Source organism: Panthera pardus, unplaced genomic scaffold, assembly GCF_024362965.1.
Source record: "Panthera pardus isolate Hobbes unplaced genomic scaffold, ASM2436296v1 HiC_scaffold_17, whole genome shotgun sequence".
Classification (NCBI taxonomy): Eukaryota; Metazoa; Chordata; class Mammalia; order Carnivora; family Felidae; genus Panthera; species Panthera pardus.
Genome location: NW_026526732.1, coordinates 97,361,491 through 97,373,741, shown reverse-complemented (window position 1 = coordinate 97,373,741; position 12,251 = coordinate 97,361,491). Strand labels below are relative to the sequence as shown.

General features: G+C 38.1%; 1 protein-coding gene across 29 annotated transcripts in view; it reads right to left on the bottom strand.

The window, feature by feature from the left end:
• DST (dystonin) overlaps positions 1-12,251 on the bottom strand; it is a 491,438-nt gene that overhangs the window by 111,299 nt on the left and 367,888 nt on the right. For all 29 annotated transcript variants that reach the window (XM_019457466.2, XM_019457473.2, XM_019457470.2 and 26 more), the window contains 4 exons: positions 5,780-5,903; positions 2,472-2,680; positions 1,527-1,844; positions 836-1,002 (listed from right to left, as the gene is read on the bottom strand). In XM_019457466.2, coding sequence (XP_019313011.2) covers positions 836-1,002; positions 1,527-1,844; positions 2,472-2,680; positions 5,780-5,903 — 818 coding nt within the window. The remainder of the gene's footprint in view (positions 1-835; positions 1,003-1,526; positions 1,845-2,471; positions 2,681-5,779; positions 5,904-12,251) is intronic.

Genomic DNA, 12,251 nt, shown 5'->3' with positions numbered 1-12,251 from the left:
ACTACATGGTCTTAAAACTGGACCATTCTGAAGGAAGAAAAAACCTAGAGTTGACCTAGGAAAAAGAATATTACTTCCGTGCAATGTGAATTAAATATTATGTGACAAGATGGAAAATGTAGCTCTGGAAATAGTATAGATAATAGCACTCAAAAGTTTTAGGTAGAGGATCCTGAAGAAATTAAGTATAGGAAAAAGATAAGTGTTTTCCATCTTTGTGGGTTCTTTAGCAAAACCAAATGTATATTCCAAACTAACATGAGATCAGAAATATGTATAAGTCTAGCCACAAGGTTTTTTTCTAAAAAGCACAGCTTTTTAGCTCAACTTAGGTTCATTTTCTCGTTTCGTATTTATTCACGGAATCATTTCTTTCTACAACTCTTTAAAAGGTAAACTATTTTACGTTTTAAAAAAGGCCATCAAGAATTATTTTAAAATTGCACATAGCTTCTGAATTGAGCCCAAAAAGCAATGAGCCATGAGCTATCTTTCAAGGTTATTTCTGCTTTTGCAAATAAAATGTGCTATTCGCCAAAAGCTTCAGAGGCTATAGTGACTTTAGATTATTTTCAGTAAAACACCACCACCACTATTTTTCTTCGTAATACTCTCTACTTTTAGGAAAAAGTACCAAATTTCCTTCCTAAATCTTTTAACAAAAATGCACTTAATTTTAATCGCAAAAAAAAAATGTTATCAATATAAAAGCACTTACAAAGTAGTCCTATGCTTATTCTCAAGTTTTATTTCAGGTATTGACATAAGCAAAGAAAAATAATTCATTCTTTAAGTGTCAAGTAGACTAAAATCCAATTTCTTAAGGGGTGCTTACTTTTGTTTGATGGTATGCTCCATTTCCTTGAATTTCTTTGACAAATTATTTGTTTTTTCAAAAACCAGAGCCTTATCACCTGGCAAGCCATGGCTGGATATCTCCTTCAAAAGACTGTGTAAAACTTCAAGATCTTTCTTATGTTCTAAGAATTCAGAAGTTGATTCCTACAAAGGATTTAGATATTTAAACAATAGAAGATACTGCTAGATTTTCAGATGGCATTCTATCTACCAAGAGGTATGTATGGAGCCAGAATGGCTCTCCTCAGAATTTCACAGAAGAATGATCCCGCCTGTAGTCAGTACTCTAAATATAAATAAACATGAAGTAGGCTGTTTGAAAGAGAACATAGTAAATTTATTTAATTTAAAAACGTCCTCTTTATACTCTGTCTCTTTGTGGGTTCTGGCATATAAGGTACTTTTAAGATCTTTAATATGTGCAAACTGTGTATGTGAGACATGGTGTTCATTTCTAATCAATGAGCAAAACATGTCAAGGAGAAGATGGGGTTTGGGATTTTTAAAGGAGGGAAGCACAGATCCTTACCAATCTATCAGCAATTAATCTATCAGCAATCTATCAGCATTAATGATGATCATTAATTATAATTCCGCTAATACATGTATGAGCTGGTCTTAAATGTTAATATACTTGATTAACCTCGTGATTATTAAGGAAGACACACCTGCATATATTGAGACAATTCACTAACGTCTTTTCCTGGCACATCTGTGTCAGTAAGAGCCCGAGTTTTTGTTTCTAAAAACGTTTGGAGCTTTTCTGAGAGGTTCTCAAAGAGTTCTACTTTGGTTTTGAGCTCCTCCATCTTGGCCAGTTTTTCTTTGTGTTTATGACTAGCTTCTGAAAACCGAGCAGACAAGTCTTTCATCTTGGCCTGCAGTGAGGATGCAGTGGATGGGTCTGAGGTCTCCATAAATTTCTTCACTTTTTCATTCATGGCATTTATACTGCTCTGACGACCTGCAATATCCTGTTCCAACATCTGAAATGAACCAAATAATGCGTATGTTTCACAATGATGTTTACAAATAGTATCACAGAGTGTTAAAAACATCACTATTCATAACAACATGAGCTTGAACCACCTGTGACTGAGGCAAGTTAACGTTGAAACTGACTGACAAGTCTGATCTGTCCCTGGAGGAACACAATCCCAAATCTCTTCAAGAGAGACTGGAGAACAGCTGGCAAGTTGCCTGAGCAAGGCAGGAGGCGGCTGCTACTCAGCAGCCCCTGGGATCTAATGGAGCCCCGGGATTATCCATGGTCCTCATTTTTAAAAGGCTAGACAACAACAAGATTGATCTGATTAACCTCATGTGCAGCTGGCTGAAGCTGTGATACACACGATAGGGCTCATGTATGTGTAAGCCCTCTGAAATGAATTACACTCATGAAAAAGTATACAAAGCTCTCTCTATACTTCTTCACAGAAAAACTGTTCTGACACATGTGTTTTGGTGCAAGCAATGCTGTCCAGTTATATTCAGGAAACCCCTTTTTCTATATCCTTAAATTGATCTTAAATCTACCCCTTCTTGGGACTTTTTAAACATTTTTTTTTTTTTTATCTAAAAGTGTTTTTTTTTTCTTTTTAAATGTCACTTACAATGTTTTTACTGATCACATCCTGAAGAGCAGCAGAGTTTAAGGGCACTTGACCTTGTTCTTTCAGAGAACTTTCCACACTTCCCATCCAGTCCAGCATTTCATCCAGGCCATCCTGCACACTCAGTGAGCGGGTCAAGGTTATCTGGAGTTTTTCATTTCGTTCATTAACAGACTTGGACAGATCATCATATCTCCCAACAATGTCATCTAGTCCAAAGAGATCAGGAAATGTTAACCATGAAGTTCTCTTTGACCTATTCCTTTTCAAAAATACACTAAGGTGAGTCACAAAACTTCCATACCAAAATTGGAAAAAGGAAAAAGTTTAAATGATAAATTCAAAATACATAATCAGAGCACCATCTAAAAACTTAAAAAAAGAAGGAAAGCATCTCAGTGGAATATAAAAAAAAGAATTATTTCTTAAAAAATAGTTCAAATATATGCCATCTGCATTTGAAAAGAGATTTTTGGATGCATAAATATTTGAATTGTTGCAGAGAATGTTAAGTGGTCTAAACTGCTGATGTTTGGAATACATATTGGTTCTCAACCTGACATTTCAAATTAGCCATACTTGGTAACTATATGGGGGGAAAAGGGTGACAGTCAGATACAGCTATTCTCAAGAAACAATACACAGCTATAAAAAGATTTATCAAGAATTAACCCTCACATATAAAAAGTTATCTCTCCCATGTACACATATGCATTCTCCGTCTCTCTCCCCCTCTCTCTCTCTCTCTCTCTCTCACACACACACACACACACACACACACACACACACACACAACTAAGCTTTTGTCATCCTTCACATCCTAAGCAAAGTACTCAAATGCACAGAAATTGACAGATCCAAACATGAGAAAATAAATAAATATAATCAGAAAACAGATAATGAAAATTCACTTAAAATAAAGAGGGTTGAGGTTATGCTTCTAAAATATAAATAGAATGTATTTGAAAAGTTTGATAGCAGACAAAAGGGAAAAATAAATGTTAACAGCTTGACCTATCTCAGATGAGATTAACCTTCTTTTCAATTAAGATGCTAAAAAAGCAGCCCATTCTAGCCAATTTTTCACTCAAATATAAAGTTCTATATTTTAACATCCTACATTCTGTACTGCAGACCAAAAAAAGTTCAAAGAACAATGATTTTAAATGTATTAATCTCTCTCTGGAATAATCATCAATTTGTCACTCACTGTACAATAATTTGAAACATATTTTAATTACTTCTGAATGCTTTAGTTGGATACATTGTATGTGCAGTTAGCAGAAAACTTTGACCTGAAACCCCTCTCTAAAAGTGAAATATTTTACACGTTGTGTTTGGTCCATGGAACATGATCTATATAAGCAATATTTCCCTTTGATTGTTTTAATATATAATGAGAAAACAGTTTGACAAATTTTCACTAAATTGAGAGGTTAAATTTAATTTAAAGAGACAATCATGCTTCTGCCACAGAACATAATGAAGCCCTGAGAATGTGGAGGCGGAGTGGGGTGGGGGGCATAGGGGAGTGCACTGAATATGCACCAAGATTCTATCAGCAGACAAAACAAGCAGCAAGTTCAAATACAAGCCCTGCTTTGAAAGTCACAAGAGAAGATACTCTGAATTGCAGGTAGTGATTGATTACCAGGTGAACTGCTTCTCAAATGGGCAATTCTGTGCATCAGCAGGGTAACGTAGGCAATCTGTTTAGCCTTGCTAAGGGACGTCCCACACAAAGTCAGCTATTTTAATAAAATTAACACATCTTGAATGTTACTATTTTCGTATTTCTTAGTGATCAAGTACTGTCACTGAAGTCAATTCTTGCTTTTACTAAGTGAATATTGTTTTATAAAAAGTGACAAAATGAAATCTACTGTAAGAATATTAATTTTTTAAGTGGTTGGTTTTCATAGAGTCACATAGAGTTTTCTTAGGTCACACAGATCTTAGAGAAATTCCTCTCTATCTTAAATATATTTTCACATATTCCTAGAAACTTATACCACATAGAAGTTTTAAGTCTCAAAATAATGTGTAATATGTGGAGTTTTAAGCTAATAAAAATGAGACTATGTACAATTAACAGTGGGAAAAATGTCAAAATGCCTCTGCAAATAACAGCAACACATATAACAAAGTCTTTCTTTCTTCTCCAAATCTCTGTGCCCAAGTCTTTAAAGCAGTTGGTTGCAAATGTGGGATGTCAAAATGGTACACTGGCATATAGGAACAAAATGTTAGACCTTCCGTTCATATTTTTTACCTTATACTTTAAAATGTTATGTTTTTGTATTTTATAATTATAATACACATAATGTGATAAGACAGTAACGTGTACATAACTTATAAATACACATGCATATATGAGGGTGTATGCTGAAAATTATTTGATAGAGGTGCATGATCAAAGAAGTTTAGACATCTTTAAGAATGTAAAAAAAAGTTTTCCTTCTACAGAGCAGTTTTAGAAAAGCAAAGTTTCGTCCTTCTCTTCATCTAAAATTTCTGCTCAGATTTTAATTCACACTTTCTTTGATGTGAAAACACAGGTCCAATTATCTTACAAAACATTAAGTTTTCTATTTCACATGTAGAAATATATAATAACCTGAAACCACACATTAAATAATATGAAAAGCAGCAAAGTCAAAGCAAAACATACAGTAAGACAGCAAGCATTTACCGATACCCCCACTGTGCATTTACTATAAACTAAACATTATGAGTGGATACGAAGAATAACATGCAATAGCTCTTTTCTTAAGAAATGTGGACTCTTAGAGGGCACAAAAGCACCAACATAACTGGATACAAGTTTCTAGTATCACCAAAGAACTGGGGCAACTGGAACCCTGTGAGACCCCTCAAAGGCTTCTAGAAAATGGAGAGCTGGAAATGTTGGTTTAAAGCACATCTCTTAGCCCCACGCTCCTGCTTTCAACAAAGACAGACCCCTCCAGGGAGTCTCTTTTGGCTACAGGATTAGAGGCTAGCTCTGCCCAATGCCATCAACCAGAAGAATCTGAAGTTCTACTTCCTGTGGTGAATACTACATAGAGTTTTTGTTACATTTTCTAAAAATAAAACTAAACTTTAAATATACTCCTCTCAAAGAATACAACCCCCACTCCCAATATACCTGCCGAGAAAAGCCATGCCTCTTCCCAGATTGAGAAGCACCATTTCACAGTGAAAGGCCATAAACAACACAATATACACTAGTGAACGTGTTCTCCATATCAGAATATCTTCATTTAGGATTTACCCGGGAGAAAGTGAACAAGGAAATCAATACTCACCCAGTGTTTTCTGGATATCATTCTTGGCTGGAAGTAAAGATCCTCTGGCATCTAAAAGGACTTCGGCCGTTTTTTTCAGTTTCTCTACAGCCACCTGCTGATTTGATATCTGCCCTTGCAGAGCCTGGAGGATTGAATGCCTCAGTTATACTCAGTAGGACTAAATGGTATATTTCCAGTATAAAAAAATTGCTTACAGTAAGATAAAGTTAAATTGGACAGAATAATCTCTTCATCATTACAAACTTACTCCAGAGTCCTTAGAGTAAGGCCAGTTATAAAGTGGTGTTAGCAAAGATATCAACCAGTCAGGATAATACAAATTCAGTCTTGAAATTAACCCTTGAGCATATGTTCATGATACTTGGCCTGATTCTCGATCTTACAACCCTCTACCTCTAGCCTGAGATCCCCTTGAGTCCCCACTTTGAGACTTCAGAGGATACCCTCACTAACCACCAGAAAACAACAACAAAAATCAACCTGACAAAAAACCTTTGGGACTCTGACTCCAGGTAAGGAAACAATTAGGGATTTCCATTTCAATACAAAGTCATGTTTATATCTGTTTATTCAACAAAAGTTACTTAACATCTAACAAATCCAAAATATCTTGCTATGTTTGTGAAGATCCAAAAAAAAAAAAAAAAAACCAACAAACCAGACACAAAGCTCACCCACAGGGATCTTACAGTCAGAAAGTGTTAAGTGCTATTGGAAACTGAGAAGAGGAATAACTGGGAAGGGAACTGACATCCACTCCCATGGTGGTGAGACTGAGGTAAGTCCTGAAAAAAACGTAGATTGAGGCATGCAGGAGTGGAGAGGGGTAACAGCTCCCTGCAGAGGGACAGATGGGGACAGAAACATCCTAGGAGAAGGGGAGGGTCCCAACCAGTTAGAGAATGTGTATGGGTGAATAAACAGTACCAGGACCGGGAAGGCTTCAAATGTCTGCTAAGGAGTTTACATTTTACCCTGCTGCAATGGAAAGTTATTCAGGGCTTTTGAATAGGGACTGACATGCTCAGAGCTGTCTTAAGAGAAGGCTAAATTTGTAGCACTGTGTGGGATAAACTAAATGGGTAAGAAATGAGGGAGAGACACCAGTTAGGGGCAACTTAAGCAGTTGAGAGGCCCCGTTCTGGACTGGGAAGGTAGAATTGGTGAGGGAGTAGGGGAGGGACCACAGCACTTGATAACTGGTTATCTAACACTGTGCCGTGTCATATGATAGCCACTAACTACATGGGGCTTTTTAAATTTAAAATTAATTGAAATCAAACAAAATTAAAAATTCAATTCCTCAGATGCACCAGCCACATTTCAAGCACTAAGTAGCCAAGGGTGAGGAGTGGTTACCACAATGGAGAGATTACAGAATATGTCCACCATCACAGAATGTTCTATCAGACATCACTGCTTGAGGGGACAGGAACAAGAGAAAAGACAAGAGAAATATCCAGAGTTTTTGAGCCTAGGTAATTAATGGAATTCGTAAGCGAAAGTGGGAGCAAAGGAGAGTCTGGGAATTTATGACTTCAAAGTACTCTTAGGACCCTCATATAGGAAAAAAACCCAAGGGTGTCAGGGTGGCTCAGTCGGTCAATCATCTGACTCTTGATTTCTCAGGTCATGATCTTGCAATTTGTGGGATCAAGCCCTCCATCAGGCTCTGCACTGATGATGCAGAGCCTGCTTGGGATTCTTCCTATCTCTCTGCCCCTTCCCCACTTGCACACTCTCTCAAAATAAATAAACATTAAAAAAAGAATTAAAAAAAAAAAAAGAAAAAAAACAGTGAAGTTGGAAACGGAGTTGACTCTGAACACAGGCTGGAACTAGACATAAAGCACTGGAAGCCAAGACCCATGGTGAGACTGCTAGAGAAGAAAGCAGGAAAACACCGGAGAAGAAGGCCATAAGGAATCACAGAGAGTTCTACGTAAGTGATTAGAAGGGAAAAAAACAAACACAAAAAAACCTATCATCAAGGAGATGGAAATCGGCCTGAAACAATTCTGTCCCCAAAGGTTACAGGAAGACAGAAAGTGGAAAATGTTATTAATGTCATCTGCTTTAGAAAGGATACTATAACCTTGAATCTGAAGAGAAGCCCCCATTTCTCTAAGCAGATGCAGCTCAACAGCTAGGACAAAGAGAGAAGTAGAGGCAAGAACCACAGATAAGTCTTCCAGAAGTTTGGCCCGGCATTCCTAACCCCTCTGACGTAGCTGTGTCCAAATGGGCCACTGTCCACATGGGCCCCATGCTTGGCTTTCATTTCACTGAAGCTACTCAAGGTCCTCTTCCAGTCTCACATTCGGATTTCAAATTCAAATTCCCCTATGTCCAACTGTAGATGAACTCATCCCTGGCCGTGGGCCCAGGTTTCCAACTGGCTCTTGATCGTTTCCATCTGGGTGTAAACAGTCACCACAGACTCAAAACACTAAATCTGAACTCATCATCTCATCCCCTACACCTGCACTTCTCCTGGTGTTGCATCAGGTGATCCAAGTAGTAACTCTGAGGCTCCTCCTAGACTCTCCCTCAACCCTCCTTTCCACATGCAAATCCACCACCAGGCCCTGACAATTTTACCTGCTTAACGGTGTTTCTGTTTTTTCTTTAATCAGACCTCTGTTCTGTATTTCTGGATCACTGCAGGATAATCTCTCACTCAACTCAAAAAAGCATCCTAACTGTGCTCCCTGTCTCCAGTCTCTTCCCTGATATAGCCTCCCCAATGTGTTCTATCTAAAATATATACTGACTAGATCACTCCTCTCTTTAAAATCTTTCAGTAGCTTCCCAGTGCCTTCATAAAAAAGACAGACTTGAGTATACTCTAAAAGGTCCAATGAAATCTATTCCTTAATTCTATCTTCAATATCTTCCACCTCCTGTTCCAGAAATGTCCAACAACACAGCTATTTTGCTCAAGCTGGACCCAATGTTTAACATCTCTACATACTAACCTTCTCATGCAACCCTGTTATCCTGAGCCTGGCCTCTTATTCACCCTTTCATAGTCAGCTGGTAACCCTCCTAACTTTCTCTTCAGCCCTAGTTCTAAGTACTCCCTGCAGGTTCTCCCATAAATGCCCTGTGAATATTACTGGGTTTGTCTCTTCTTTTAAACTGTAACTTCCTTGAAAACTAGGAATTCATTCCATTCAGCTTCCTTTTATCACTGCCTACACAATGTCTGGCATATAACATTTCTAGAATAAGTAAATGAATGAAAATAAATAAAAATATCAAGTATAAGATCCAGAAAGATCCTCTTCTGTTTCAGCCTTCATTTCAGACTAAAGCAAATGCCTATAGCCAATCACAACTATTTCCTCCACTAATTTTTATATTCAAGAAAACTTAAATGACATATGGGCAGTACATATATGTCAAAAGGCCCACTAAGCTGTGGCCAACATGTGATTTGTGATCTATATACCAGATCCTAACGTTGTCCCAAGAAGCCAAAGAACCTGTGTTAGAGTGGGTCTGTCTAAGGAAATTCTTCCAGATGTTTAGTTATAGAAGGTATAAAAAATTCCTCAAGACAGGAACTTTACCTAGAACCAGACTGAAATCTAAGACACAGCTTACTTGCATTGCATGCTTATTTAAGAGATGGAATAAGGTTATGGATACCTCCAAAAACAGATTTTTTTAGAATGTGCGTTCTCCAAGGGGAGAATCAGGGTTTCAACATCTGTGTCTTCACAAAATCTTACCGTGGGCCTAGCACATAAATGTCCACCAAAAAAATATATGCCAAAGTTCTACAAAAACATCCAATACCAAAGATGGCCCTACTAAACATCCTAAAACTTAGAAATGGATTACAAAAGAAGCATTTTTTTTTCTTCCCCTCTCCTTTTCAAAACATCCCACGTCTTTTCTCTGCATAATTATGTTTAAGAGAGTCAACAGTTTTTAATTCCCAACATGTATTGGGTTATAATTTGGTGATAGCAGTGGTTTACAATACTACTTTAGGATAAAACTGCAAATTAAAATAGTCAAAAGGGTACCATATGTAGTTTATAAAGGATCTCAATGACATTAAAACATGAAAGAGCATCTATGACCGGAAATACTGAAAGATTATGACCTTGGGCCCCTTGCCTGGACCAGAGAAGCGTGAAATCTGTAAAGGGCACTTGTCCAACTCATAGAAGATTCCTGACTTGACACTATCCCTGAGATCAAGGCAAGGCTACAGGGTGGATACTGCCAGGCAGCATGACCTAGCTCCACACCTGCTCCCAAACCCAGGCCTCTCAGCTGGTCCCCAAATCCTGTCTTTCTGTGCCTCAGATGGGACAAAAATTTTGTTTGGTCCATGGATTTTCCTGGAAGCCGATCCTGAGGAGGTCATTATAGCTCAGTGGTATCAGAGTGCAGACAACTCAGCTAACAGTCATTTGAATAATAATGATAATGACAATGTGCTATTGGGAGAATTATTTCACATGAACCGACTTGGGTACCCCCAAATCACATTATCTGCTCAATAGAATATGTTAGCATTGCAAATGTAGACAAAACAAAATGTGGTAGTCTTATGTGTTTATATTACTGTTAAAGAAAAATAATTTTACATGTTAATAAAAATGAAAGAAATGGAGACTACCCAACCCTCATAAAAATTTATCCTTGCTACATGCTGAGATCATCTGTGAGGAAAACATGAACGTATGCCAAGAACAACTTCAATTGCACATTTAATTTTTTAAATTATGCTGTGGCTTAATTAGAATTTATCCTCCTTTGAGACATTGCTCTCCTCTTTACTATTTCTTTGGCTGCCTTGTGACTGAAAGAATCTTCTTCCACAGCACATACCAAGTAAGTTCTCCTGTTTTAGAATTAATCCATGTATCTGTTTAACTTAAAAGCCATAGCATTCTTTGGGGTTTTTCTTTCTCTTTTTGCTCCAGTTATAAAAAAATTACTTTCATATAGTATGTAATCAGTTTCCTGATAGAGACCTAACTTGAAATGTGTTGTATTTTATATACTTTCCTATACTAAAAGCACCTAACTTTTTTTTAATGTTTTATTTCATTTTGAGAGAGCATGAGCAGGGGAGGGGCAGAAAGAGGGAGACACAGAATCCGAAGCAGGCTCCAGGCTCTGAGCTATTAGCACAGAGCCCGATGTGGGACTTGACCTCATGAACTGTGAGATCATGACGTAAGTTGAAGTCAGATGCTCAACCCACTGAGCCATACTGTCCTTTGACACGTAATCAAGTGTGACCTGAAAACTTAAGGCAGATTTGTTCCAGTGCTTGTGGGAAAGAAAAAAAGAAAGGGTAAAAGCAAAGAGGTCCAGGACTGATAATGCACATCTAGAGGAAGGAAACAACCCCTGGGAGGCAGCACCACTGCAGGATTCTGACCTGGAACTGGACCTCTCCCGGGTGCCTAATGTGACCCTGAGTAAAGACAGAAGCAGCGCCCTCCCCTCTCCTCTCCTCCGGGCACCTCACCTCCCTCCTTTCATCCCGTGCTTCCCATCCCCATCTCTCTGCCTTGGCCTTAACCTGCCACATTTCACTCTGGTATGACCTCCAGGCAGAAGCTGCCAGTCTCAGGCAGTAACTAACATTACAGTACCTGTTTTCCTTGTAATAGCACAATAATAATGATTTTTTGATTCTGTAACTAACAGAGGCAACTAAACTCTGAACTGTAGTTGTTTCACTGGCAATACTGTGTTTACTTTCTAGCTACAGCAGCAATAAGTGACTGCTACCCACCTGCTAAAAGAAAAGACAGAACAGATTTATGAAATGAAACTTTCAAATTCAAAATTATCAGTCACATGGAACAGGAGTAAAACACTTCAAAAGTTATCTCACTACATTAAGATTTTAAAATAGGCTTTCGGTTGCACAAGTGCTCAGTCGGTTGAGCCTCCAGCTCTTGATGTCAGCCCAGGTCGTGATCTCCCAGTTCGTGAGTTCAAGTTCCATTTTGGGCTCTGTGCTGACAGCAAGAAGCCTGTTTGGGATTCTCTCTCTCTCCCTCCCTTGTTTGTGCACTCTTTCTCTTTCTCAAAATAAATAAACTTAATTTTTTTTGAAAAATAAATAATATACGCATTAAATTGAAGATACTCTTCCATTGTGGGTATTCCGAGACTTCAATTATTCAGTCTGACACCAAGCCTGCATTTTTTGAAGAGCAGGTAGACTTTTTGAGAACTGTGCTAGGTAATAACTGAAGTTTATGTCTCTAAGAATTACAGGGATACTCAATAGGAACACCAATCCTGGCCCTCAGACCCCAGATGGGACAGTGACATCCATTCTTCCTTTTCACCTGTTAATTCTTGAACAAGTATTTACTGAGTACCCACTTTGGGCCATGTACTCTTCTAGGTGCTGGGGAGGTAGCAGTGAGCAAAATGGAGGAAAACACACCTACCTTCATAGAACTTACTTGCAATGAACAAA